General features: G+C 25.8%; 2 protein-coding genes and 1 non-coding gene across 5 annotated transcripts; all 3 read right to left on the bottom strand.

The window, feature by feature from the left end:
• Positions 1-951: 951 nt before the first annotated feature.
• Positions 952-9,099, bottom strand: LOC132923843 (radial spoke head protein 6 homolog A-like). The gene is made up of 9 exons (XM_060987819.1): positions 8,858-9,099; positions 7,923-8,109; positions 4,936-5,189; positions 4,781-4,868; positions 4,421-4,711; positions 4,239-4,358; positions 3,987-4,167; positions 1,507-1,882; positions 952-1,219 (listed from the first exon to the last, which is right to left on the bottom strand). The coding sequence occupies exons 1-9, from the start codon at positions 9,097-9,099 to the stop codon at positions 952-954; spliced, it is 2,007 nt and encodes a 668-aa protein (XP_060843802.1).
• Positions 9,100-10,321: 1,222 nt separating this feature from the next.
• LOC132926783 (spondin-1) lies at positions 10,322-21,205 on the bottom strand. Of its 3 annotated transcripts, XM_060991184.1 has the most exons (18): positions 20,756-21,205; positions 19,068-19,253; positions 17,656-17,920; positions 17,363-17,507; positions 17,136-17,248; positions 16,947-17,040; positions 16,765-16,888; positions 16,556-16,686; positions 15,557-15,746; positions 15,316-15,484; positions 14,374-14,593; positions 14,094-14,298; positions 13,868-13,990; positions 13,723-13,787; positions 13,216-13,323; positions 12,361-12,442; positions 11,890-11,912; positions 10,612-10,753 (listed from the first exon to the last, which is right to left on the bottom strand). In XM_060991184.1, exons 2-17 carry the CDS (start codon positions 19,246-19,248, stop codon positions 11,908-11,910), a joined length of 2,220 nt encoding a protein of 739 aa, XP_060847167.1. In that variant the 5' UTR covers positions 19,249-19,253; positions 20,756-21,205; the 3' UTR covers positions 10,612-10,753; positions 11,890-11,907. The 3 variants fall into 3 exon arrangements, with proteins under 3 accessions (XP_060847165.1, XP_060847166.1, XP_060847167.1); XM_060991182.1 differs by lacking the exon at positions 11,890-11,912 and having other exon boundaries at positions 10,322-10,753; positions 20,756-21,202; XM_060991183.1 differs by lacking the exons at positions 11,890-11,912; positions 13,868-13,990 and having other exon boundaries at positions 10,322-10,753; positions 20,756-21,187.
• A 2,784-nt stretch (positions 21,206-23,989) lies between these two features.
• LOC132928118 (U5 spliceosomal RNA) lies at positions 23,990-24,113 on the bottom strand. The gene has a single exon (XR_009661991.1). It is a non-coding gene; the product is annotated as a U5 spliceosomal RNA (small nuclear RNA).
• Between the last annotated feature and the right edge of the window lie 856 nt (positions 24,114-24,969).

Here is a 24,969-nt window from a genome sequence, read left to right as displayed (position 1 = left end):
TTAGTGCATAGTTCAATGTTTTTTTAGTTTTTTTTTTAGAAATTTTTGAAATATATACTAATTTAATATTGTTTATTATAGTATAATATAATTTGTTAAGGCTAATAAATCCGTAAGATGTGATTAAATTTTGAGTTTTTGTTGTTTGTATAAAATTGCACATAATACCTACTACATGATTAAAATGTATGATTTCAAAACTATACAAAGAACTGTGTAGTATACCTATCTCTCGATGGTACACAAAATAATCGATGAAATTAACACTATTTTGAAAATCTTTATTTAACATAAAACAAACACACAAAAATACTCGTCTCTACAAAACGTTTCCAAACATGTGCCGTCTCTCACTCGAAACCCGCACTGTCCCTCTACTGTGGTGTTTATACGTTCTTAAATATTATTTTACAAAGTGCTGCCTCAGCTCGTTTGTTTCATCGGCCTAATATTACGCAATTTAAACATACCACATACAACAACTGGGTAACGCACTAACGCACTTAAATTTACAATATTTTCAAATTCAAAAGTTGATAATTTTTTCAAGTATAACTAAATCTTATATGTTTTTATGTTAACTTGCCTCAACCATTACGTGGTATGTACATAATTAATAATTTAAACAATTTTATTTTAAACTTGAATATTTTTCTTTCGCCAAGTGGTGAAATCTATATTAATATTATAAAATTATGAATAATACAATTGTTTTATTTAATTTCGAGGGGTTTTTGAACACCCAAACCCCACTCCACTTACCTACGCCCATGTGATCGGGCTTAATATATAGTTATATTTACTGAAATCATCCTAATTGGTAAAAATTGCCTATACTTAACCATACCTAGTATACAAATTTCAATAAAAATAAAAATCATAATTCACTTGATATTATAATTTGTATGATATTCTTTACTAACAATTTATAATTGAACATTCTGCTTATTATTACTCGTAATTATAGTATGTAATAACTTTTTCGCCTCCTCTGTATGCTTTACGGTTATATTGTAGTGGAAAAATGTTTTTCTTTTTCTTTTTACGTAAGCTATGTTTTTCATTTTCTATTTTCTGAGTCTTAGTGAATTCTTGAAACTCAACCGTTGAGGGACTGTCTATAATTACATTTTCCAGTTTAGTTTCTTCCAAAAACATTGAATAAAGTATATTAGAATCCTGCTTTTGACCCCATCCAATATACATATAGTCAGTTTGGCTGTTAACAGTTTTATAAATGTATCGTTAGAATGTTCTCTTATAAAATATCTTAATTATAATAGTTACAATTATTACTCTGACTTTCTACGGTTATGGTGAAAATTATCCAATTAATAACTTAAAAATAACATAATTATAATATTCTCTGACATTTAAAATCTAAAGCAGTATTTTATAAATCCTGACATTTCGATAAATGTATTAAATCATCAGCTAATATTGGCTATTTTCAAAGTTTTTACTATTTTGAAAATACTTTTCGAGTACGTTTTAAATAATACATACAGATTATAAGCAACTGCAAAAGCTCCAGGCCATATATGAGATTTCATTATTGTATGAGAGTAACGAGAATCCAATGGAGAACAAAGAACACCTTTCCACGCAGAGGTATTGTCAATAGAGATATCATTTCCTAAGTTACCAAATAAGTCATCCTTAGAATTGATTATATTTTCATTATAACTAAGTTTTTCCTCTTCTTCAAGTTCTTCAAATTTTTCTTCATTTTTTTGTGAATCAGACAACTTAGAAAAACCTAATTTATTAGTTACTCCATTGATGTCTATATGAGGATTCTTATGCACCCAATAACTTGAATTAATCAAATTACTGTTAGAAATGGGTTTGAAATTTTCATTAAGAATAAGGTCATCATTTTCTGAAACTAAACATAAAAACAAAATTCATATTCAAAAAAATGTACACAGAATGTATATTATATATTGCTATAATAGTATTTTACATTTGTATGTAGATACAAATAAACATTTTCGTTCAAAATCATTTATTATTCAAAAATAATTCTATTCAAATTTAAAACTACTCACATACCTATTTTTTCTTTAAATATATTAAGTACCTCGATTTTATGAAATCCTAATTTACTTTTTACGAGTGTTGAGAATTTCACTCTTTTTTTTACATTATATTCTTAGTTAAACATATTTACATATTTACAGTTTAATAATTTTATTTTATATATAAATATAAGTTATGTGTCAATTGTGTCATATAATATAACTCTTAATAAAATATTGAATTATTTTGTTCTATTTCTATGTTAATCGTCCTTTTGTACAGCTACCTATATAAAATATATATTTACGGCTCTACGTCGAAATATCCATGCAAAAATATTCCATGACAAAATTTAATTATAAAAATAAAATTATTATTTTACATTTATGAAAAATGTTATATAAAATAAATATAATATAGCAATACAATTATTATTATACATTTATTAAAAATGCTAAAATATAGGAAATTTTTCCAAGGATTGTTTTTTTCTGGAAAATGTTGGTTTTGGAATATTTTATCGAGGATATTTTAAGGTGTCAAAGTTAAAAAAAAATTATATTATTATTAATAAGTACATAACGACAAAATATATACTATAAATTTATAAATTTTAAACAATACTGGACAGGGACGTACGCAGAAAAAAGTTTTGGGAGGTGTTTTTGAAAATCAGTTATTGAAAAATAGAACTTTTTTTAATAAATATACAAAAAAATTTATGAAAATTAGGTATATTTAACATACATTTTTTATATACAAACATTAATATAACAAAATTAATATTAAAATTGAATAAGTAAACAATCATGCAAAAACCCAAGTATTTTGGGGAGTGTTTGAACACCCAAAACACCCCCCTGTGTACGTCCCGGAGATATTAAAAAATTATAACGTTTTTCATCTATTTTATAAGCAGAGTATTACGATTACCTAACTTAAGACTTACCACTTTACCAGGATGTATTATTTAATAAAAATAAGTTATAAGTTCTTATAAAAATAACAGAATATTTGCAAAATAAAATATATTAAATGGTATTATAAATACCATTTAATAAATAGCGGAGTACCAGTATTTTTGCCAATTTTACCTATTCTCAATTACATTATATTTAATTTTAGATTTTGAACGGATTGATGAATGTATTGATGTGTGTTTTTTATTTATAATTTTTTTATTTTTGTGTCTGTCGTAAGTTTTGGAGTAGTAATATATAGTGCTTTGATTTTTGACTTCGGTCCCATTTCTAAAAAGAAAGTAAATCTAGTTGGTAATTTGGAGGGTTAAAAATAAAAATAATTCGGTAGTTTTCATAAACGTCAGGAAAAATGGGAATTTTTACCCATAACCAGTTTTCGACAAAATCGATTTTTTTATTTTGCTGTATCTAACTCAAAAACGAATTATTGTAAATACTTGAAATTTTCACCAAATGTTTATATTAGCGTTATCTATTTATAATTGATTTTCTAAGTTTTTTTTTTTTTGAAATGCCGATAAAACACCCAATACAAGGTTCTCCTTAAATTTTCCATCAAATAACTGTAAAAAATAGTCAATATAGAAAACATTTTATGAGCGTATGAAATTAAATTTTTTACGGAATCGCGTAAATTAACGATATATTACAATTTACAATTTAAATATAGGTAATAATATAATATATCCTACTAATTATCCTAGACTATCAAATCATCTCCGTTCAGAATCGTTTTTCGTTTACAATAATACCTGTCATTGCATTCAAATTTAACACATTCATTATAGTGACCTACTCTCTATAATATACAGCAAAGCAATACCCACTTGCCCATCCTTTTTTTTTATTTAATTGTTTATAAATTATTTTTAAACCACTGTAAAAGAAAAACAATTTAATTATCTCTTTAAAATTAAGTAAGACTACGAATAAAAACCCTATCATATATTGATATAAATGTTTAATAAATTGTAATCCTACCTTTTGTGCTAGAATGTAATGAAATTGAGGATTTTTTGTCTGATATTCCATTCCAAGATTTCTCTTTTTTATCTATAATATAAAATCCACGTGGAGATATTTGAGTGCTCGATGATATTCGTGCAATTTGAGCTCTAAGATATTCATTTTCTGAACCATTGAACTTTGGAAAACTATTTATCTATGTTCAATAAATAATAAAAAATATTTTAATGATAATGATTAAATTTATGTAAGTTGGAATATGCTGACCGGATTTCTTAACTTTCCTGTGAAATATCGTTTTATTTTTCGTGCTTCAACAATATGATGTGGTTTAACTGATTCTAATTCAATCCATTTGGTATTTAATTTGTTAGTGACAAAATATGCCTATATATTTTAAATTTACAAAATAAATATTATTTATAAAATATTTTCTTATATAAATTTACATTTTTGTTTGCACCGACTCCGATCATTTCTGATTCTAACTCGGTTTTTGACGTAGACTTCTGAATTGTTTTGCAACTGTCATCATCATTTAAATTAATCCATGAATCGTATTGATTTATTGAATTTTCAGTCATTTCACCCTCAAAATATGATTCAAATTCACTTACTGTTTCTTGCAGAGCATTTTCTGAATCTATTGATTTTATTTCTTGTTGAAACAAATTATCATGAGTGACATCATCAACTATTTGTTTTGATGATTTTGAGTTATAGCTTACATTATTTACAGTCTAAATCCCCATCAACAATAAATTGCATAATTATAATAATGTATATCAAAGAGGTAGCTTAAATTTTACCAATAATTTACGGTCTAATTCTGCGTTTGACCATTTGCATTCAATTACATAATACATTTTTTTTATCCCAAATATTTTTCCCCAAAATCTAAAGATAATTTGTGGATAGTTGTTGCTTAAATACTTTTAGCTCAGTAATAATTATAAAACAATACCTTATGCTTTCAAATTTATTTAACTGAGCCATTTCATTCATGGTTAAATATATCAACGCAGCTTCATCCATTGGAAGTCCAAAACCAGCTTTATTAAACATATAGTTAACTTCACAAAGATTTTGAACTTGCACAATAGGATTAATATTATTTATAGATTTCTTCTCTTCGCGTTGGTCAAATTCTGGATTTCTAATATTTCTTTTGTTTTTATTATATTGTTTTTGTTGTTCAAGTTGTTTTTTTGAAGCACACTAAAAACACGAATTTCATAACTGTGCCCTGAATAGTATACATTTATAATTTACCTATGATGTAAACTATACCCAAGCGTAGATACAATATATACCATATATTCATATGTGTAATATATTTATTATATACTTAACATCACATTAACTACACTCAAGTTTAAAAAATACAAATGACTAAATATTCTTATAGCATTTACAAATTATCCCCAAAATATTAACACTAGTTCCACTGAAAATGAGCTAATAAATTCTATAAGACTATAAAAGTTCTGTCTAATTAGATATTAAAAACGTAATAAGCGTTGTTATGATAATATGCTGCTTCTTATAACTAATCTCTTACAAACATTAATTAATATAATATATACCTATGAAGGATAAATGATAATCCCTAATTTTATGTCAATTTTATATCACCCAAGTAATTAAATTATTTGATCTCCTCGAATTTTATACATAAGTTATACGAATAAAAATTGGAAGACAGCGTGTACTAATTTGATATCAATAATTGTTAAGAATACTGAAATTTGTAAAACAAGTCCTTTTCTATTTAAATAAATTTAAAAAAAAATAATAAAAATACAATTATAATAGACAAATTGACAAAGTGCATGTCATTTTTGCAACTAGAAATGTAATATAGGGGTTAGTATAAAATTATCTAAATGTTTGAGATTTTTTTCTAATACATAGTAACAATTTGTTTTATGAAGTTTAGGCGCTGATTTTAGATTCTGAGCGAAATCATAATTGTATTTATTTTACAATGATGCGGTTTATGTTTAGAGTGTGTGTATGCACGATTAGTATAGTTGAATAAATATAAATGTCGACTGATTAGTTTCTGACTTCACTTTATTATCTATATCTGTGGTTTTAGCAATTTAACAACCTCAAATTCAATGGATTGACAATTTACATAGTTATCTTTTAAGGAGTTTAGTATATTATATAATTTAATATTATAAATGTTAACGGTCGAGTCGTACAAGTATATATTTTGTACATAGTAAATAATCATTATAGTGTGTGTAATACCCCAATCATAACCCACATCATAACTTAGTTCATTGTTTATTTTCTCATCTGGTTCACGACGGTCGGACATAATTTAGAACTCGTATTAGAAATTTAAAAATATATATATATATATGTATAAACATGTGATTTAATAATACACATTTTCGATTATCTATTATTGAATTTTTTTAACAAAACAATGGTATTATACATTTTACTAGTAATAAAAAATCCGGGTAAATCGTTCTGTTGCATAGTAGGAGTCAATCTTATCTCGTCAACTTATATTATGGCATCTTGATTTTGTAGAATAGGATAATATGATTACCACTATTGTCTATTAATTATTATTTATTATTACTACTGCCACAGATTTAAAAATCATGATTATTGATAAGTAAATAAAAACGCTTTTATAAGATTAAACGCCGTCAAATGTTTTGAATAGACAATCCATTAGTTTTTTGGTAAAGCTTTCTTTGCGTATTTTTATTTATAGAATTATTTGGTGGTACCCTTTTGTCCATCTTTTTATTATATTATTATAATATGTATACATGAAGACTGAATACAGATTGTTTTTAATTTAAAAACCATTGAATATATTATTCAGAGGACCCGAGGACACCAAGGTAATGCGACTATTCTTATTAGTTATTAGTTTATTACCTTTCAAAAATGTTTTTTTATTAAATTTAAATAAATAATAATAGAATTAAATTGAGAAATTCTTAGTTGAATATCCATATTATTATTTTTATTTTCTTGATTTTTAATCAAGCAAGTATGGTGATTGAAATGAAAATAGTCTGAATTTTTAAAACTTTAAGAATTTTTGTTAAAAAGGAAAATGAAAAAATGTAACTCAGTTGTAATTTGTAGGTGGATAATTAAGCTAGCTTTAACATAAAATATTAATGAGAGAGATCCGATATCACACCCAAGCGGTATAACGATTTGAATCCACAAAAACGTCGGCGTGAACAGTCCTAAAATTTCTATTTTTTTAACTTTTCTTCAAAACTATTATAGCTAAAAACGTTGGTTGATAGCTCATTAAAAAAAGATTATCATGTAAATACAAAATGTGAGATTAAAAATGTTCAAAAAAAATTATTTAATTTTTCACAGTTAAAAAAATAGTTATTTTTACTAGATTTTCATTTAGCGTGGTAGATTACCGAAACTGGAGAACGGATTTTGTTATTTGGGGTCTTGTTAGATTCACATTGACTAGGAGAAGTGCTATGAAGATTTTCAGAACTTTAACTTCAATTGTTAACTCACTACAAAGCTATAAAGTTGAAAAACATTAAAAAAAACGCCCAATAAAATGTGTTTTAATTTTTTTTTTTTTGAAGCCCTATAACGAATTAACTATAAAAGAGAAAATTCTGAAAATCTTCACTGTACTTCTCCTAGCCAATCTGAATCTAATCCCCAAACAACAAAATCCGCTCTCCGATTTCTCACTAAATGAAAATGAAAATAAAATACATTATACATACATATTACATACGATTAATAAATTTCTAAAAATTGAAAATCAAGAAAGTTTACATGCCGATCTCTGACTTGGCAAGCGTTTTTTATTTAATTTACTATTTAGACTATTTAGTTACATATACATATGAATTATGAGTACTGGACCCTATTATACACAATTTGTTTTTTTTATATTTTAAAATAATTTATATAATTTTAATTTACCGTATACATTTGTAAACTTTTAAAGCAATAATTCCGGTTTATATTATCCACAAAGACGCGTTCAAAATTAGCTTCATTGTGAATATATGTACGCTTCAACATCATGCTATATTTTTCAAAGTTTTCTAGTGGATTTGAAGGTCTTTCCGATAATATCTTGTCTAAAATGTCTTGTAAATGACTATACCTAAACATTAAATTGTACCGTAAACAATCTAATTAGCACATGCGTTAAAATAGAATATGATTAAAATCTATAATACTAATAAGTAATAATTGTTATTAACAATTTGTTAATATTAAATAAAGTGGGTAAATTGAACAAAGGTAGGGGAAACTAAGAAAAAGTAAATAATGTGAATAACCTTATAAATAACAATGATTGTGATTATACGAAAGTTGGTGACAATGTAATAAAATAAATCAACATAAAGTTAACAGTTTGATAATGCACGATTTATAGTAGTATTTTTAATTATACACGGGTTAAGAAAATATATAAATATTTTTATCATTAATAGTGTTTGTCCTTAAAACTTATTTATGTTGTTTAATGTTATACTAGTTTAAATTCATTTTTTTCTATCACAATAAAAATATCAAAAATACGCATGGTCAAAAATGTTTATAATTGTTTAAAGTTCAAATTTAAAAAAATGTGGTATCAAAATAGCCAAAATTTGCAAATTGTAGTATAAAATGCATTAAATGTTTAATATTCATATCTTAAGTTTGAAAATTTAAAACAAACTTCTCTATAAATATAATATTTAATTCCATTAAAACAGTTCACTAACCATTGTTCATGTGAATCACTGATAAAAACTAAGTAGGTATACGATTTGTAAGTTTAGAATTTAATGTTCAATGGACTTAAATAATACCATTGATATCTGAGTTTCATCGTTTTATGTAAATACATTTTAAATACTTACACATCAACATTTCCATCTTCTTTTTTTAATAGTCTAATTGCATAATTAATGTCAATATCATATTGAAGTCTTGGGCCATCACACGTAAATAATGATTTAAATTGAGTTGACTGAGTTGATACTTTTGATCTAATATGATTATTTATATTTTCGATTGTATGTATATTATCGCTAATTTCGTCGAACGATATGTTCTTTGCGTCAGACTTTGAATTTGCAATTTCCATTTCCACGTTAGACATTTTCAACAAATAGCTTATTTTTTTTATGAATTAAACATAAAATAAACATAATTATTTCATATTGCACGATTTTAATGCTGAGTTAGAACAGAAATACTTCAATTACAATACTATATTATATTCACATGATTGGGTTGTAAAGCTGTTTATGTTAAGAGACAAACCGTAGCTATGCACTGTTACCTAGGGGATATAGGTAACTACCATTTTTTTAAGTTGAATGTAGTTTTTACTATAATAGTATATAATATTATAGTAGTAACTAACTGTTAATCCTGCTTCGAACGGTAAAAAATGAAAAAATATAAAATACGGTGCTGTATATTAAGTGTATTTCAATTCATCGGCGTCGGTGTATCTTGCTTTGTGAACTAATTCAACCGAGTTGGGCAATCCACCTATGGTTTACCTTAGATATAGCATTCGGTATATTTTATATTGTAGTTAAAACTACTCTCTTAATTTATTTGATACCACAAAAAACAATAATCTTTGACATTTTTGTCAAAATCAATGAAGTAGTTGTTTAGTATATAAGTAAGCTACAAATATACAACCACTGTGTTAAGGTATATATGTGTTAAGATTACAGAAAGATCTCTATTCTATTCTGTTTATTTATTTCTGATTGCAATTGATTACATAGTAGATATTTTGTTTTCTGTAACCAATCGCAACCTTAAATATACAAAAAAATGTTTGATTTTAGTGATCCAACAAAATTCATTAGTGAACAAACATTTTTCGCATAATCGAACGTCCCAAAACCAAAACTTATGGGAGCATCAACCGAACCTAATATTTAAAAATGGCTTTAATAGCATTTGCTGTCCCAAGATTACTATAAATACTAATAACAAATGCACAATTATTTATTTATGTGTATAAACAATAAAATATAATACAAAATTAGTTTTTTTAAGTGCTGTTTAATTTGATGTATGTGAAATTTTTAAAAACTAATTTTATTGCTACATATTTTAAAATATACAGTTCATTAAAGACAATTATAATTGGGTTTCGGATTTTCATGGAATTTGATTTTTTTCTACCAGTTCAAAACGAAACTTCATCAATTATAATCTATAGAAAAAACAACGCAAGAAATTAATTTTGAATAATATAATACTATATTATTTATTAAAAATTCCATCTATTCTTGAAATAAATATTTAAGTAGGTATAATAATTTCCTATATTAAAATAGTAGGAACAACGACAAAAATATACATAGATTTAATAAAAACAAAAATTGTTCTCGTCATATAATAAAATATTTTTAAAAGATTGAAAATTATATAATTAAATATATGTATTCTATAAGGATTAATTTGAGTGATATTAGTACTGGTGTCCTGAAATCACTATAAAGTGTACTATTATTTTAAGAAAAACATATTATTTTCTTAAAAGCACATTAATAGTATCATTTAATATATTGGTAATACTAAAATTGTAAATTAAACATTTCTAAATAAAATTGCAGGTTTCTAATCGGTTTTACATGCTAAAGCTGAACAAATGCGCTGTTCTAATCTATCTTTACACCAAGTCCATGCGACATTTTCTGGAACTCTTGTGCGTTGTTGTACAGCATTCATACCACATAGCGCTGAGCATAATGACCACTCAGACCATGGCGAATAATTACATCCTTTAAAAATCAGTTTTATTAAATGTAAAATAATATTTAGTATCATGGTTTAAATATGTATTACAAATGTGCACAACTCCAATCATGAGTATTATTTATATAAAAAATAATCGATTTTTATATGAATAGACGTGGATGATGAAAAAGCTTATGACTCTTTTTTATTGAGACCGTTTTATTCTTCTGTTATTTCTAAAGGTAATTGAAAGTGTATAACTATCGAAGTTGGTAAAAATTTTAAATTCTATGCAAAGAGATGAATGTATTGATTTTACAATGTGTGTATGTATTTTTTGTCTTGTCCGTTATCTATTTTTATCAGTTATAAAAATGCTTTATTCAACTTTAAGAGTGGTTTTTTTATAGTTAATTGGATATAGTTGGTGCTTGGATGGAAAAAAATAAAAATTTTAAGTAAAAACATAAATATGATTATAGAAAATGGAAAATTTTACGTAAAACCAGTAATCGAAAAAAAAATCAATTTTGGTGCCATGACCATATTCATACCGTTCTAGAATATGTCGGGATTAACAGCTAGAAATATTATGATCATAAATAATATTATAAAATAAATATGCGATTTATTTTTTACATATTACTTACTAAAAGAACAATAAACTACTTACAGTAGTATAAATACATAATACAATATCCTTAGAAAATTTCTAAAATTAAATATTGATTTATGAACATCTACGTTCAGAATTGCTTCAAATCAGCATAGTGACTTCACCATTTTTTTTTAATACACAATTTTTTTAACTCAATAGAATTTTTTTATATAAAAACGGATGAATGAATAATTAAAAACTATAAACATTTGTTTTTAACATATCAAAATAATTATTTTCACAGTAAAATACTGTTATGATAGTATGATTTTCATATTAATAATACAATTTTGAAAAATAAAGTCACTACAAAATGTATTATTGGTACCTATTTGTTTAAATTTAGTGTTTTAAGGAACATTCATACACACGACTATAGATATTTATGCTTGCTTTTAGTTACAGATTATGAATATTAATATTATTAGGTATTACAATGGTTGTTATTTTAGTTATAACTATATTTAATATAATTTTATTGTGGAGTTGTACATCATTTTTTAAATATTTATTTATGCTTACGTATTTAACCAATATAGGTTATGCTGTGTATGAAAAACAAATAATTAAAATCATCATAGATTAATTTAAAAATATATAATATTATATATTATAATTTATATTGTCTGTTAAAGTAATGTCAAGTATTTGGTTAATATTCAGTATTATGTTTTTTAACTTTGTAATAAATATAATTATTATGGAATTGTTTTTTTTTCATTTTTAAGCCTAAAAGTATTTAGGTAATCGTAATTTTTATTGTAATTTGGTCATTACTCACACATTCAAAAGTCTGCACAAACACCATTAACTGTATTAAAACATTCAAAATTGCTATTCATTTTTCATATATGTATCTAACAATAATATGTCATTGTATAGTTATTTCTGTAGTAGTTTAAATATTTACTATTATACAATTATACTATATTATTTTATATTTATAATAATATTGATTATTGAATAAGGTATTTTATTGCATTTTGAACTTACTGCTACATTGTCTTCCTCTACAGTTTCGACGATCAACTAGTTTTTTCCTACATTTCTTTTGTTCCAATGGATCCGTCGGAGCCTAAAATATAGGATATTTTTATTAAATAATTATTAATTACATAATATAGTTATTTGCAAATAAACCAAACAATGTTACATATTAGTAAATGTTAAATATTGATTTTCATATCTCCTTTAAGTAATGCTTGTGAAGAAAATGAGGGATACTTAAGAATTAATATATAAAGTTAAGATGGAATTAAAGACTTACGTATAGAAGAAATAAAAATAAAACATGCAAATATTTAGAACATAATTTACATTTTATAAGATTATCGGCTCTTAAAAATAAATTAACTAATAAGTTAGGTCTATATGAGTTAATTTTTTATAAAGATGACGCTTCACCAACATGCGTTGTCACTGTCTTACAAAATATGTACATGTTAAAAACCATGTAACGCGGACGAGGACTACTCAAACTTAAGCAACCAAATTTCACTAGAAAGAGGAGAATTTGGATTGTGTAACAACGTTTTTATTTTTTTGATATCAGAACTACAAAAAAAGTAATACAAGTTAAAAAAAACCCAAAAATAATGGATTTTAACACAATAAGAACTTTTTATTGTATTATGGCGATATTAAAAATTAAAAACGATGTCGCACAGTCAATGTTTCCTTTTTATGGTGTGAAAATTGAGTTGTTTAATTTGGACTACACCCCTAGTGGTTCTTGCTCGCATAAAACGTCGTTTACTATTTTGTAGGGGTTATAAGGAAGAGACAACACATGCAGATGAAGCGTCCTCTTAAGTAATATAACTAATTAACTATAATAGTATTACTAACCAGGATAATTCGTGTACGCTCTTTGAAACCAGGACCACAAATAGCATTACAACTTGAAAATTTACTCCAATTTGATAAAACACATTTTTCTGTCGAATCGTCTGATATCTAAGTAGTAAAATAAAACACTTTTAATGATCTATAAATTTAGCAATATCTTTTCAGTTTGTCCTTCATATTATAAACTAAAATCAGTTTAAAATAGTAAATTAACAAATTAATATTAAACCGAGATTTGACTAAATGTATTATTAAGTTTTTATTTTAAAAAACCGTATTACAGTTGTTGTATCACAACTTAAGTAGATAATTGATAATAGATACTCAAATATTTGCTTTTATATACTGAACAAATTAATCATAAAACTTTAAGCCGAGTCAATTTGGTAAATTATATATATATTTTTTTCTAACATAATATGAGTCTTACTGATTAATACTCAATGTATAAAAAATGCATTTATAGTTAACCAATAATAACTTATCATGTATTCTGTTTATACTTACATCGTCAGGATTTATAGTAACAGATGTTACTGGTGTATTTTCAGAATTTGGTGAGATGGTTGTTTCTAAATAAAATAAAACTCTTGGTAAAAACATGTATGTTAAAAAAATAATCATTATTTTAAATTTGTATAGATAAACATACGACTGACGAAGGATGTATTGCAAAGCCTATTTTTCTTTTGATTAACATTATAAATAAAAGAACGTTGTACCGTTACATTATATTTTTTTAACATAAAACTGTTTCCAAACAACGAAATATCCTCTAATATGCAGCGTGTAAATTATATTAAAACATTTTTTACTTTTAACGTTTAAAAAATGTATACATTTTTAATGAATTATTAAAATCGATAAGTACATCTTACCCATTCGCATATTATTTTCACATGGTGGATTATCTGTACAATTTATTGACTGTGTATAACAACGAGGGTCACAATTTTCTGCCATTCCAGTTCTGTCTAAATTCATCCTATGTCTCTCCCTCTGTCCCGTTCCACATTTCATGTTGCAAGGCGACCACAACGACCATTTAGTTAACGAACAATTACTGCATATTAAACTCAAGTCCTAAGATTTCATAAAAACTTCAGACATTCATTATTCATAAATAATATAATATGATATTAATAATTTTATCCTAACCACGTTATCACGATCGTCTTGGCAAGGTTTTGATTCGCAATTTATAGTTTGTTGTAAGAACATTCCACCTAAACAGTATTTTGGCGTCACTTCTTCATTTAAAATTGTCCGAAATCTTGCCATTACACCAGGTCCACACTCTGCAGAACAATCTGACCACTGACCATAAGCAGTTACATCACATTTTGGATCAATCGTATCAATCTCATCGCTTATGGCTCTAAAAATAAATTGTATTGTATTTATTAATGTAACTTCTAAAAACCTTTTAAAATTATCAATTCTACAAAATGTATAACAATAAATTTTAATATAGGTTATAGTTAGTAATTAATATTAACATTTTTTTTAAATATATTATTAATTACATTAATAAATAAATAAATTTTAATTTGAAAATAATTTTCTCCTTTAAGCATAATGTTTGTAGCAAAGTAAGTGAGTTACCAAAATTATATTTGTATTAATACGAATATAGAATGTAAATAAAGATAATATAAATATTTAATACATTAAGAGTGTAGGTACGCATAGCTAATTTATGAATTTAGAATTTAAACAATCTTGATTTTGTTAAAAAAAATACGTATATATGTCATAATATGTGTACTTATGCAAAAGTAATATTTAAAAGAAACCCGGTCTTTACATACAAGTCGTTCGTCGTTCTTAAAGAGGCTCAAAAATCTATATTATTATAGATTTTTTTTACATTCACGCAATTAAAATATGCTCTTTTTATTACAACAAACAATAAAGAATTATAATAAGGTCCAAGATAGTTTACGAAGATCTGATTTTTTAATAAAACTTTTATTGTCATGTTATCATCAAAAGATATTTTTTCAATTTTATTTTTTATAGTTTTTATAGTCAACTTAACTAATCATTTAAGTTTTTTATTATACACAGTATAGCAATTTTTTAAGAAGCTTAACTTACGCGCATGATGGAAGCACATAACATCCTTTACGTTGTGTCATTGACCGTTTACTACAATGAGGTTTATGTGTGTCTTCTGGATTCTTATATTGTCTATATCTAGTACTATAGCCTTTACCACAAGTCACTGAACACTCGTCCCAATCTGACCATGGACCAGTATCACAAACTTATAGTGTATAAAACATATGTCAGTGCGTTAATTCAAACGTAAAATAAAATAAAAATCTAAACAACAGACCTGATGATTCGGTTTTAGACTCTTCATCCATACAACTTTTTTCATAAAGACGTTGTCTCATAAGATGAAGTTTTGCAATAGGTTTCATTTGTGCACCCGATTGATCATAAAATGGAGAACGTACATCATTAGTATTTGATGGCCAAAGTCTTTCTATATTCATTATTGGTACTTGAGGCATATCGGTTGACTAAAATCAAATTAAACATATTTTCCAAATATTTTTAAATACTATTTATAAAACAACAACAATAATTATTAAAATTAATGAAATTTTTATATTATATCTCTAATTTATAAAATTAAAGTCAATACCTAACCTAATGACTGAAAAATATTGAGCCGTATATTATAATTGATTTTAATATAATCAACATGAAATATAAAAATATATAGATACTATAAATATTAAATAATATAATTATAACTTATATAAAGGCTAGACAGACAAGTTTATTTATAAAACGTATCGGTAATTTCCTCATAGAATATTTTTATGTTAAAAACGTTAATTTAAAGATTTTTGTAAGCATTTAATTAATTTATATTTTTTATGTACCTATTCAGTACATTTTTTAGTCAAATGCTTTAAATAATATTATTTATTGTTAAAAGATAATAAAAATCACAAAAATATTTTAGCAGCAAAGCTGGATTAAAAGTCCATCAGGTGTAATAGTGAAACTTCAAATTTTGTTAAATTTAAAAAAAACTTTAATTGAGCTTATATTTCTTACCACCTACGTCTTACGCGAGTTTTCTTTCCTTTAATGCAGCCGGAGTTACTAGTAAGTATATTAATATTAGTAAATTTTATATTCATAAGATTATACTCATATATTATGTCAATCATCAATTAGCATACGAGTACATCAGACATTTAATTTTCTTTCTTTGAATCTCAAAGTCAACAATTTTATATCGTATTTTGTTGTAATATTTATTACAATAAATGGTTTATTAATATTTAATGTTATTAAAATTACTAAAATAATATACATTGTATGTGACTCCACTATCAATTCCAGCGTCCCATGGGTACAAGTTGATAGTTTTATTCGTAATCCAATTACAATTTGGCAAACACAGTTCCAACCCCGAAATTCCAACAAACCAATCCGGAGATGGATCTAATTTTAAATAAAACGTATCTTAAGATGATACCCAAAAACAGTTTAAAATATTTTACAAATGATTTAATTTCTTACACATGAATGATACAACTGAAATTAAATGATGATCTTTATCCACTCGAAATACGGCAAATGTCTTTCCGGTCACATTTGGATAACTAATGCCTCTGGCTTTAATTATCGTACGAATTTTATCACTCTAAAACAAAGCATTAATAAATCATATAAAGGAAATGTTATAACATTTTTTTTATCACTTTAGATTTAAGTTCGGATTCCAAAGTTGAAGTAGTTCCACTTAGTGCTATACTATTCATTCCATCGGAAGCTACTTGATCTTGTTCCCAAAATCTTAAAAAATATTAAAAACTTGTTAATTGTATGGTAGGTATATGTTTTATATTTATTTAATTATATGTATATATTATGGTTTATTATCAATATACCGATAATCAATTGTATGTGAAGCGCCAATAACATCACTAAATCGAGTCTGCCAGTTGTCATCCGGGTAATCTTTAGGGTGAGTATGTCTTGACCATAGTCCTTCAAAAGTTAGCTATAAAATGTCGTACTTAATAAAATTGTAAACTTGTAAAATTACCAAACTACTTTATCTACTTATATCGGGTTACTATATGAATTAAATTAAACTAATCTCATAAATACAAACCTCAAATTTGGCTTCGTGACACGCACAACACTCATATACTACATTAGCGTTGTCATCATTACTTTCATTACTTTCTTCGCAAATTCTTTTGTTTAATTGATCATCATCCATATACCAAATATCTCGATATTCGACAACGGTAGCTCTAGATAATCCAAACATGTATTCATTATATAATGTACACAGTAGGTATATATACGTATAACGTATAAATATTAAATATCTAAGTTTAAAAATATCAAATTTGACCTGTAAAAATATACGGTAATTATTTCAAAAATAAACAATCTTACCTAAATATAACACACCCACTACCAGATGACGGGGCTGTCCAAAATACTTGTATTTCTGATTTTGGAATTAAAGAGGTCTGAGTAACTGTATTTGGACAGACTTCGCTAATTTTTGTTCTTACATCACCAGTCAGTTGAAATTTTCCAGTTATAAAATCATTGTTTTCGTCGTCATAATTCTGACTCTCTTCAGCCTCGACCATCAATATAAAACTAGTAAAACTTGGAGTTGCAGTTTGAACCGTCTTAACAGCTTGTAGTATAACTAGAGCCAACGAAATTAGTATTTTACATATTTAATGATGAAAACAAAAATATATTAATAATAATAACCAAACAAAAATTGTAATAGAAAATTAATTTGATATAATTATATACCTATATATAATACAGAGTGGGGCCGATTGAAAAAATAGGTTTTCTCAATAATATATAGTAAATAAGAATGCTCACTAAGTATTATTTATTCAAAAACAATACGCCATTTAGTAAACATTAACAGGTAAACAACATAACTTAAAATAAATAATTTAATAAGTTTTAAGTTATAATTTAATAGTTTTTAATTTTTAATATATTATATATTGAAGTAAATAACATGCCAATTATTAAAAATATATATATATATATATAATGACAGACATCACTTCTATCTTTATAGTACTTACTGAATCATTTCATTTAAGTTTGAAGTGAACACAAAATGAACAGCAAGGCACTGAGCAACTACATAACTGTCGTTATTCATGTATGTTTTTCATATTATACACTTATAGTACTGGTATTTATTTTATTAAACTTTATATATTTATAATAATTTTCTACAAATCATACTTTAATTGTATGTATTTAAAAAAATATGTTATTTTTATAAAAACAACACACAAAAACCTAATAAAACCATTAGTTTATAGTTTTAATATTTTACGACAAGACAAAAATGTTATTATACTTAAATTGAAAAAAAAAAAAATATCTAAAAATAGTGCAACAATAGAAAAGTTGAAATATTTTTAAAATTATCTCATGTCTAGTATATACTAATATAAATATTTGGTAAAAACATCAAGTCTTTACGGTAACAAAAAAAAATAAAATTGATTTTGACTGGTTTTGACCACTAGAAAGTGCCAATTATATTTCAGTTACTACCATCAGAAACCACCTTCGAAATTTAAAATTGTTTTCTGTTATAAGACATGTAGGTACCTATATTGTACACAGTCACACATAATAAAAAAAATAAGAAAACAAGACAAATGTTGTTAAATTTATATTAATAAACTAATATTAAGTTATAATGAATTTTATATGATAAATTCGGGTTTTATAAGAATATCGATTATTTATACAATCATTCTCTTTTTAATAAATAATAGTTACTTATCTATAACAATCATGATTTCGATTACCTGTGTATGTCGTTCCTGGTGTATAAAATTCTACATTTCCTTTAAAAAAAATTCTATACGTATGTGGATTTGTACTTTTTGGTACTGTTAACGTGGTTGGCTTTCGATCGCATATTTTAATTGCCGAAGAAATAGAAAAATATAGTACAAACCCCACAAAAAATATACTTCTGATAATCATAGTTCCTGTAAAATAGATAAATAGATATTTTATATAAATATTTAAAAGAAAATAAATAATTCAGTAAAAAAAATTGCTAATAATATTAACTTAACAAACAAGTATAACTTTAATATATAACTATATTTTTAATTTCAACATTATTTATATTAAGTATGTTTAATGATACGATCAAATAGGTACTAATTCTTAGCTTTTTATAATAAATGTATAATTACTTTATTTAAATACGTACAGCTAAATAATAAAATATTACATCAGTGGCCAACTAAAAATTAATAAAAGTATTTTGTTTATAATTTTTTAATACTATTTTTATAGTATAAGTATATATAATTAATTATAAAAATTAAAAAGTTAAATATTTATGATTTATTATATTTTACATAGGTACATTACATAGGTGTATCGTGTATGTATAGTACCTACGTATAACATATATGTTTTTGTGAATAATATTGTTACTATAAATACAAAAACAATTTTGGCATGTACCACTAATACTTGTTATAACTCATTGTAATTATCATTAAATAATTTGTTACTTATTACACTTGTGGCTTGTGGGAGTTATTCTAAACTTTATGATATACTTATTAATTATTACTTATACGTTTATTTTATATTATATTTTTATATATATATATTTAATTATAGAATATAAAAAAAAGTTAAAAATATTATATTTTATAATAATGATGGGTAAACCAATGGTTTCCAATCTGATCTAGTCGCAATTCAAAAGATAGGTCCAGTGTGATTGTTAAGGGTCACTAAAAATAATGAACAAAATAGTCTTTCACACGACGACGTTCAATTATTTTAAATATTATTTTAAACTTATGTTGGAGTTAGAAACTTTTACTTATTTAATAGCCGTTAATTTCATTATTAAATATACCTATTTACAAGCTCAAATTGTTATCAAACCAATATTTAAAAATTTTGTAGGTATACTTGTAATTAATTAAATAAAATACTTTTAAACATCTATTAATTAAATATTATATTGTTTAACTTATAACACAAGTATAATAAAAAATTATTTAGATAATGTATTTATTATTATTATTATTAATTTTACTTTTTGAAAGGGTCATTTAACAAAAAAAAAAAATTGGCGATCATGATTCATAATAAATGATTTATAATCACTGGTGTATGCAGTCGAATTTAATACATACCTACCTAACCCACATATAAAAAAATAATTTTTATATCAAGATAGCCTATGCCTTTACGTGACTTGTTTTCTATTCACCATCCATTTAGTGTTTTTTTTAACGAATAATGCCTATCACAAATAATCCTAAAAACATTGAAAAAATATAAAATATTGAACAAAAAAAAAATGGCCAACATTTTAATTGATTTTACTTTGTAATTAATATTTTTTGCCGAAATAAACAATTACTTTTCCATCGTTAAATTTAAATATAGTAAATTTTGTTCACATTTTCTTAATATAATAACTATAAAATATATATACATAAAACAAATAATTTACCTTTATGGCTGCAAGTGGAATTCGTAGTTTAGTTCACGTAATTCTTATATAGTATTATACTACATATTTGTGACAAAGAAATTGCGTAAGATCCCGTATAAAATTTAATTAATTGTAAAAAAAAATCACAGTGACGACACACGTAAATGTATTACAGTGGGTCAAAATAAACTGCCACAAAATGGAATGCTGGATGCTGTACCGCTGCCAGAAAAGAGATCATAATAAAAAATAATGTAAAAAGAGATTGTGTGTAACAATCTGTAAACTTTTTGGTACTTCACATTTATGTATTAGCGCTGCCTGCCGGGTCGACAAAAGCGTGTCTATTCTAAAAAAAAAAAACTTCAATCGATACAGCGCTGAAGTACTTTCCAGCTTTACAGGAAATTCATTCTCCCTCATTATTTATACCGGATGCCTTATAAAATATGCCTACTAATACATATGAAATGTATTGTTAATACATTTATGATATACCCACTATAACATAACATGAAGTCTATTTATATATATTTTATTTTACACAATTAAAATACTATATATTGTAATAAAGTTATACTATAAAAGTTAAACTTGTAAAATGTATGTTGTAATAGTTGAATATTTTGTTTAAATTTAAAATAATAATATAATATGTAAATTGTCACTACATACCCTGTATTGCAAAACACGTTGAATCTAATAATACTTAATTATTATTTTATAGAAACTGTCGCAGTTCAAAATAAATGTTGCCATTCTTTGTAAAGGCAACTTGCCATTAAATTTCATAATGAAACAAATTGTATATTTCAAATCATAAACCAATCGTTGTAGGTAAACCCAATTTTGATATACATATTGAGCGGAGATTTAATATTTATATATATAAATACCGTTAAAACTAGCTGTTTATTAACTGTTATTCAAATTCAATTATCTTAATATAATCAGTGTTTAATCTCAAATTTACATAAGTAATACACAAACTTAGTTGAGTATTTTATCATAAAAAATGTGAACTGAAAAATCACATAATTATAATGTATTAAAATAATATATACAAAATATATACAAATATCCCTAGATAGTGGATACCTAAAATTGAAATTATTTTATTCTAAATATAGTTAGTTTGAAGTAGGTTTTTTTAAAGAAATATAAAAATTATTAAATTATTTATATACGAAAAACCATTCTGAGCAGAGACAGGCCGTCAATTTATCACTAGATAAGTAGGTACATTTCATGATGTATTTTTGATATTACTATAGTAATTTATTTTACTATTAGTATAAGGGTAGGTTGATTCAATTTTTACTAAAAACATTGCATTTATTATAAATTAATATTCAATTATAATAATAATAATTTATACCAAATTATAGTATTGTTATAAAATTTTGAGTCAATACCTAATATCTTATCGCAGCAGTGTGAATAGGTTCATAATATAAATATTTAAAAATTAATATGCAAATTTTGAAAACGCGTGGCATTGCATAAAGTAAAATTCATAATATATACGTAAACATTTTAATTCCCCACGATTATTATTTTTTTTAATTATAAAAAAATAATGAACATCGTTGCGCATCGTTTAAATATATTCATATATATTTGTATAACTTTATTCATTATTATCATAAAAAAAATACTCTTATTATGTCCATCTGCTAAAGTTTTAAATTACAGTTTTATACTTCACTAATTATTCATTGATAAAGTGAACAAATGGTATTTGTTTTTTTTTTATTGTAATTTTTATTGTATTAATCTTAGATCAAATATAATGATCACAGGTATTGTATATCAATTTTACTAAAACTTAACTAAGTGGACTTGACATAGTTGCGCATTTGCGTATGAGCACAATTTAAATTTCGTAACTATGAACAGTTGTGATAACGAAGATGCGCCTAGTATGTTTTGATTTGAAATAAAAACTTTATCATTATTATTATTATTTTTTTAATAATAATTTTGGCTTCAGTAGATGAACCAATAACCGACATTTACATTCGCATTAACGACTGAACGTTGGTTACATAAACAATTTTGACTTATTATTGAATTGTAGTGTCGAAGTCGAATGTATTATTATTATTATGTGTTTTTTATTTTATAATTTTTGTAAAAACGATTAATAAAATGACATAATGTGACATAACGTAATTTACATTTAACAACAAATAAAGAGTTTAAAAAATGTATCATTATTATTACAAATAAAATCAAAAGGCAAACTAATGAAACCATCATATGATATGTTAACAAAATATGTCTTAATAGCGTAATATATATATTTAATTATTTAAACGTATTACAAATATTTGATTGAAATACGAAAACATAATATAAAAGTAAATGTATCAAAACAATTAGTGAAATAGACTTGAGTTCATCAATCGAAGTGGTGAATTAAATGAATATATTTTCTTTATTACTATTAGTGTTCAATTAGTTATGATAGATAGAGTCTTATCTGTAAGTACTACCTACTTGTCGTATGTGTTATGTATATTTCTTTTGTACCACTAATTAACAAAAATTTATACATTTAGGCTTAATGTCAATTTGACGAATAGGAAGAATCGGAATGACTAAATAAAAACTCGGGAAAACGTTTAATGTATTGTTTTGTTTTTATCACGGTTATCTACTCGAGATAACCGTGGTTGTTACGTATTGCGGTAGGTAGGTTATTGGACAGATACACGATAAATATGCGACGAGTACCGAACTACCATTGCGCAGGCGCAATAGAAGTCGTCTCCTCAAGGACTTGTCTTAAAACCCGCACAGTACACACGCTTTTATGCCGCGTATATTATATAAATATATGATATAAACATATATGACGTATAATTCGTTTGTGCGTTATTATCAATTTATTCTCATGCAAAGGTGTGCACACAAAATACGTAAATACGATGTTCTTATCGTCTAAAATATTTAAGTGCATCCGACTGTTTTCTAGGCGTCGTACATTTTATCGTGAACAGCTCTAACATTATTGTAAGCGCGTAATATAAATATCGTAAAATGAAAGATGTTTCTCGTACGTAAGGGCTGCGGTCGAGAAATGACATTAATACGAGTGAGCGTAATACTGACTGATATCACATACAGTAATGCTACACACGACGTTGATAGTTAGGACGACGGAGTGTGTGAGGCATCGTGACAACGACAAGCAAACTCGACTTGATCGTAACGTGTGTTTTAAAAAAAAAATTTTGTTGCATCAGAAGCCCGACCCGAAGGTCAGGCAATTTAAAAAATTACATTTCTAGACTCCTTTGAGTGCTCCCCTCCACGGAAATCTTTAGTAAAAGGCGAAAGATTTTTTCGATTTGAAAGGGAACCGGAGTTGTCGTTTGCTCTGCGTTCACTTCCCTATATACAATCGGCCGAGTGACGAAGCCGTGTAGTGGGCTGATGTTCACACTACGCCGGTGTCCCGGATACGGACGCGAGTCGTTCGGGCCGGTATGAGTCCGGACTGCATCCAGTGCAAGCTTTTGACTTCATCATGACGGCCGATCGCAAAACTCGGTGAATTTGACTTGCCCAAAACGCCCGGCGACCGCGTAGAAAGTGCGTCTTTAAGCGGCCGAGCCCGTAAACGACATCTATCGACTGTCAGATGAAACACGGGAGCTCCGGCGGCGGACGAACGAAATCATGACGGTGCGGATGGTGTATGTACTCGTGTTCGAAATCTGACGTTGTTCGCCAGGAGCGCCACTGAAACGGCCCATTGCCCGTATTATAATATCGTGTACAGCCTGCCGCGTAGACACTGACACCGACCGACAACTAGCTCGCGGGGTGGTAGACGTATAAGTTGTAGAGGCACGATATTAGTTTACACGGTGCCGACGAAACACCTACTACCGATGAGTGATTAGACGTGTGAAATCTGTACATTCGAGAGGTCGGTAGATGCATTAGGGATAATAATTACAAACGTTCGTGCGTGGCTTGTGTTGATTGCAATGATAGGTAACGTTTTGTTTAATAAGATGACAAACTATCGTTTATGAATTCAACAATTAATATCGTTCAGTAACCGGTTGTTACCGACAAATCGGTAAACAATACTAATTAGATAAATACTCGGATGAAACTATTATCGACCATTGCACTTAAAATGCCCGTATATCAAAAATACTTATACCGTATTTGGTCTAATGCATTACACCGTAATAACCAGGATAGGCCTTCTC

This window comes from Rhopalosiphum padi, chromosome 3 (assembly GCF_020882245.1).
Source record: "Rhopalosiphum padi isolate XX-2018 chromosome 3, ASM2088224v1, whole genome shotgun sequence".
Classification (NCBI taxonomy): domain Eukaryota; kingdom Metazoa; phylum Arthropoda; class Insecta; order Hemiptera; family Aphididae; genus Rhopalosiphum; species Rhopalosiphum padi.
Note: the sequence above shows the minus strand (reverse complement) of the source record. Positions and strands in the feature narration are given on the sequence as shown.

Coding starts and splice junctions, on each gene's coding strand:
- LOC132923843 (XM_060987819.1), bottom strand. CDS start 9,099: ATGTCTAACGTGGAAATGGAAATTGCAAATTCAAAGTCTGACGCAAAG. Junction 4,359..4,420: donor GAGTCGGTGCAAACAAAAAT/GTAAATTTATAT, acceptor TAAAATATATAG/GCATATTTTGTCACTAACAA. Junction 1,883..3,986: donor ATTACATTCTAGCACAAAAG/GTAGGATTACAA, acceptor GTTTAGTTTCAG/AAAATGATGACCTTATTCTT.
- LOC132926783 (XM_060991182.1), bottom strand. CDS start 19,248: ATGATTATCAGAAGTATATTTTTTGTGGGGTTTGTACTATATTTTTCT. Junction 16,687..16,764: donor TTCAGTTGTATCATTCATGT/GTAAGAAATTAA, acceptor ATTTAAAATTAG/ATCCATCTCCGGATTGGTTT. Junction 14,594..15,315: donor TATGTGCTTCCATCATGCGC/GTAAGTTAAGCT, acceptor ATTTATTTTTAG/AGCCATAAGCGATGAGATTG.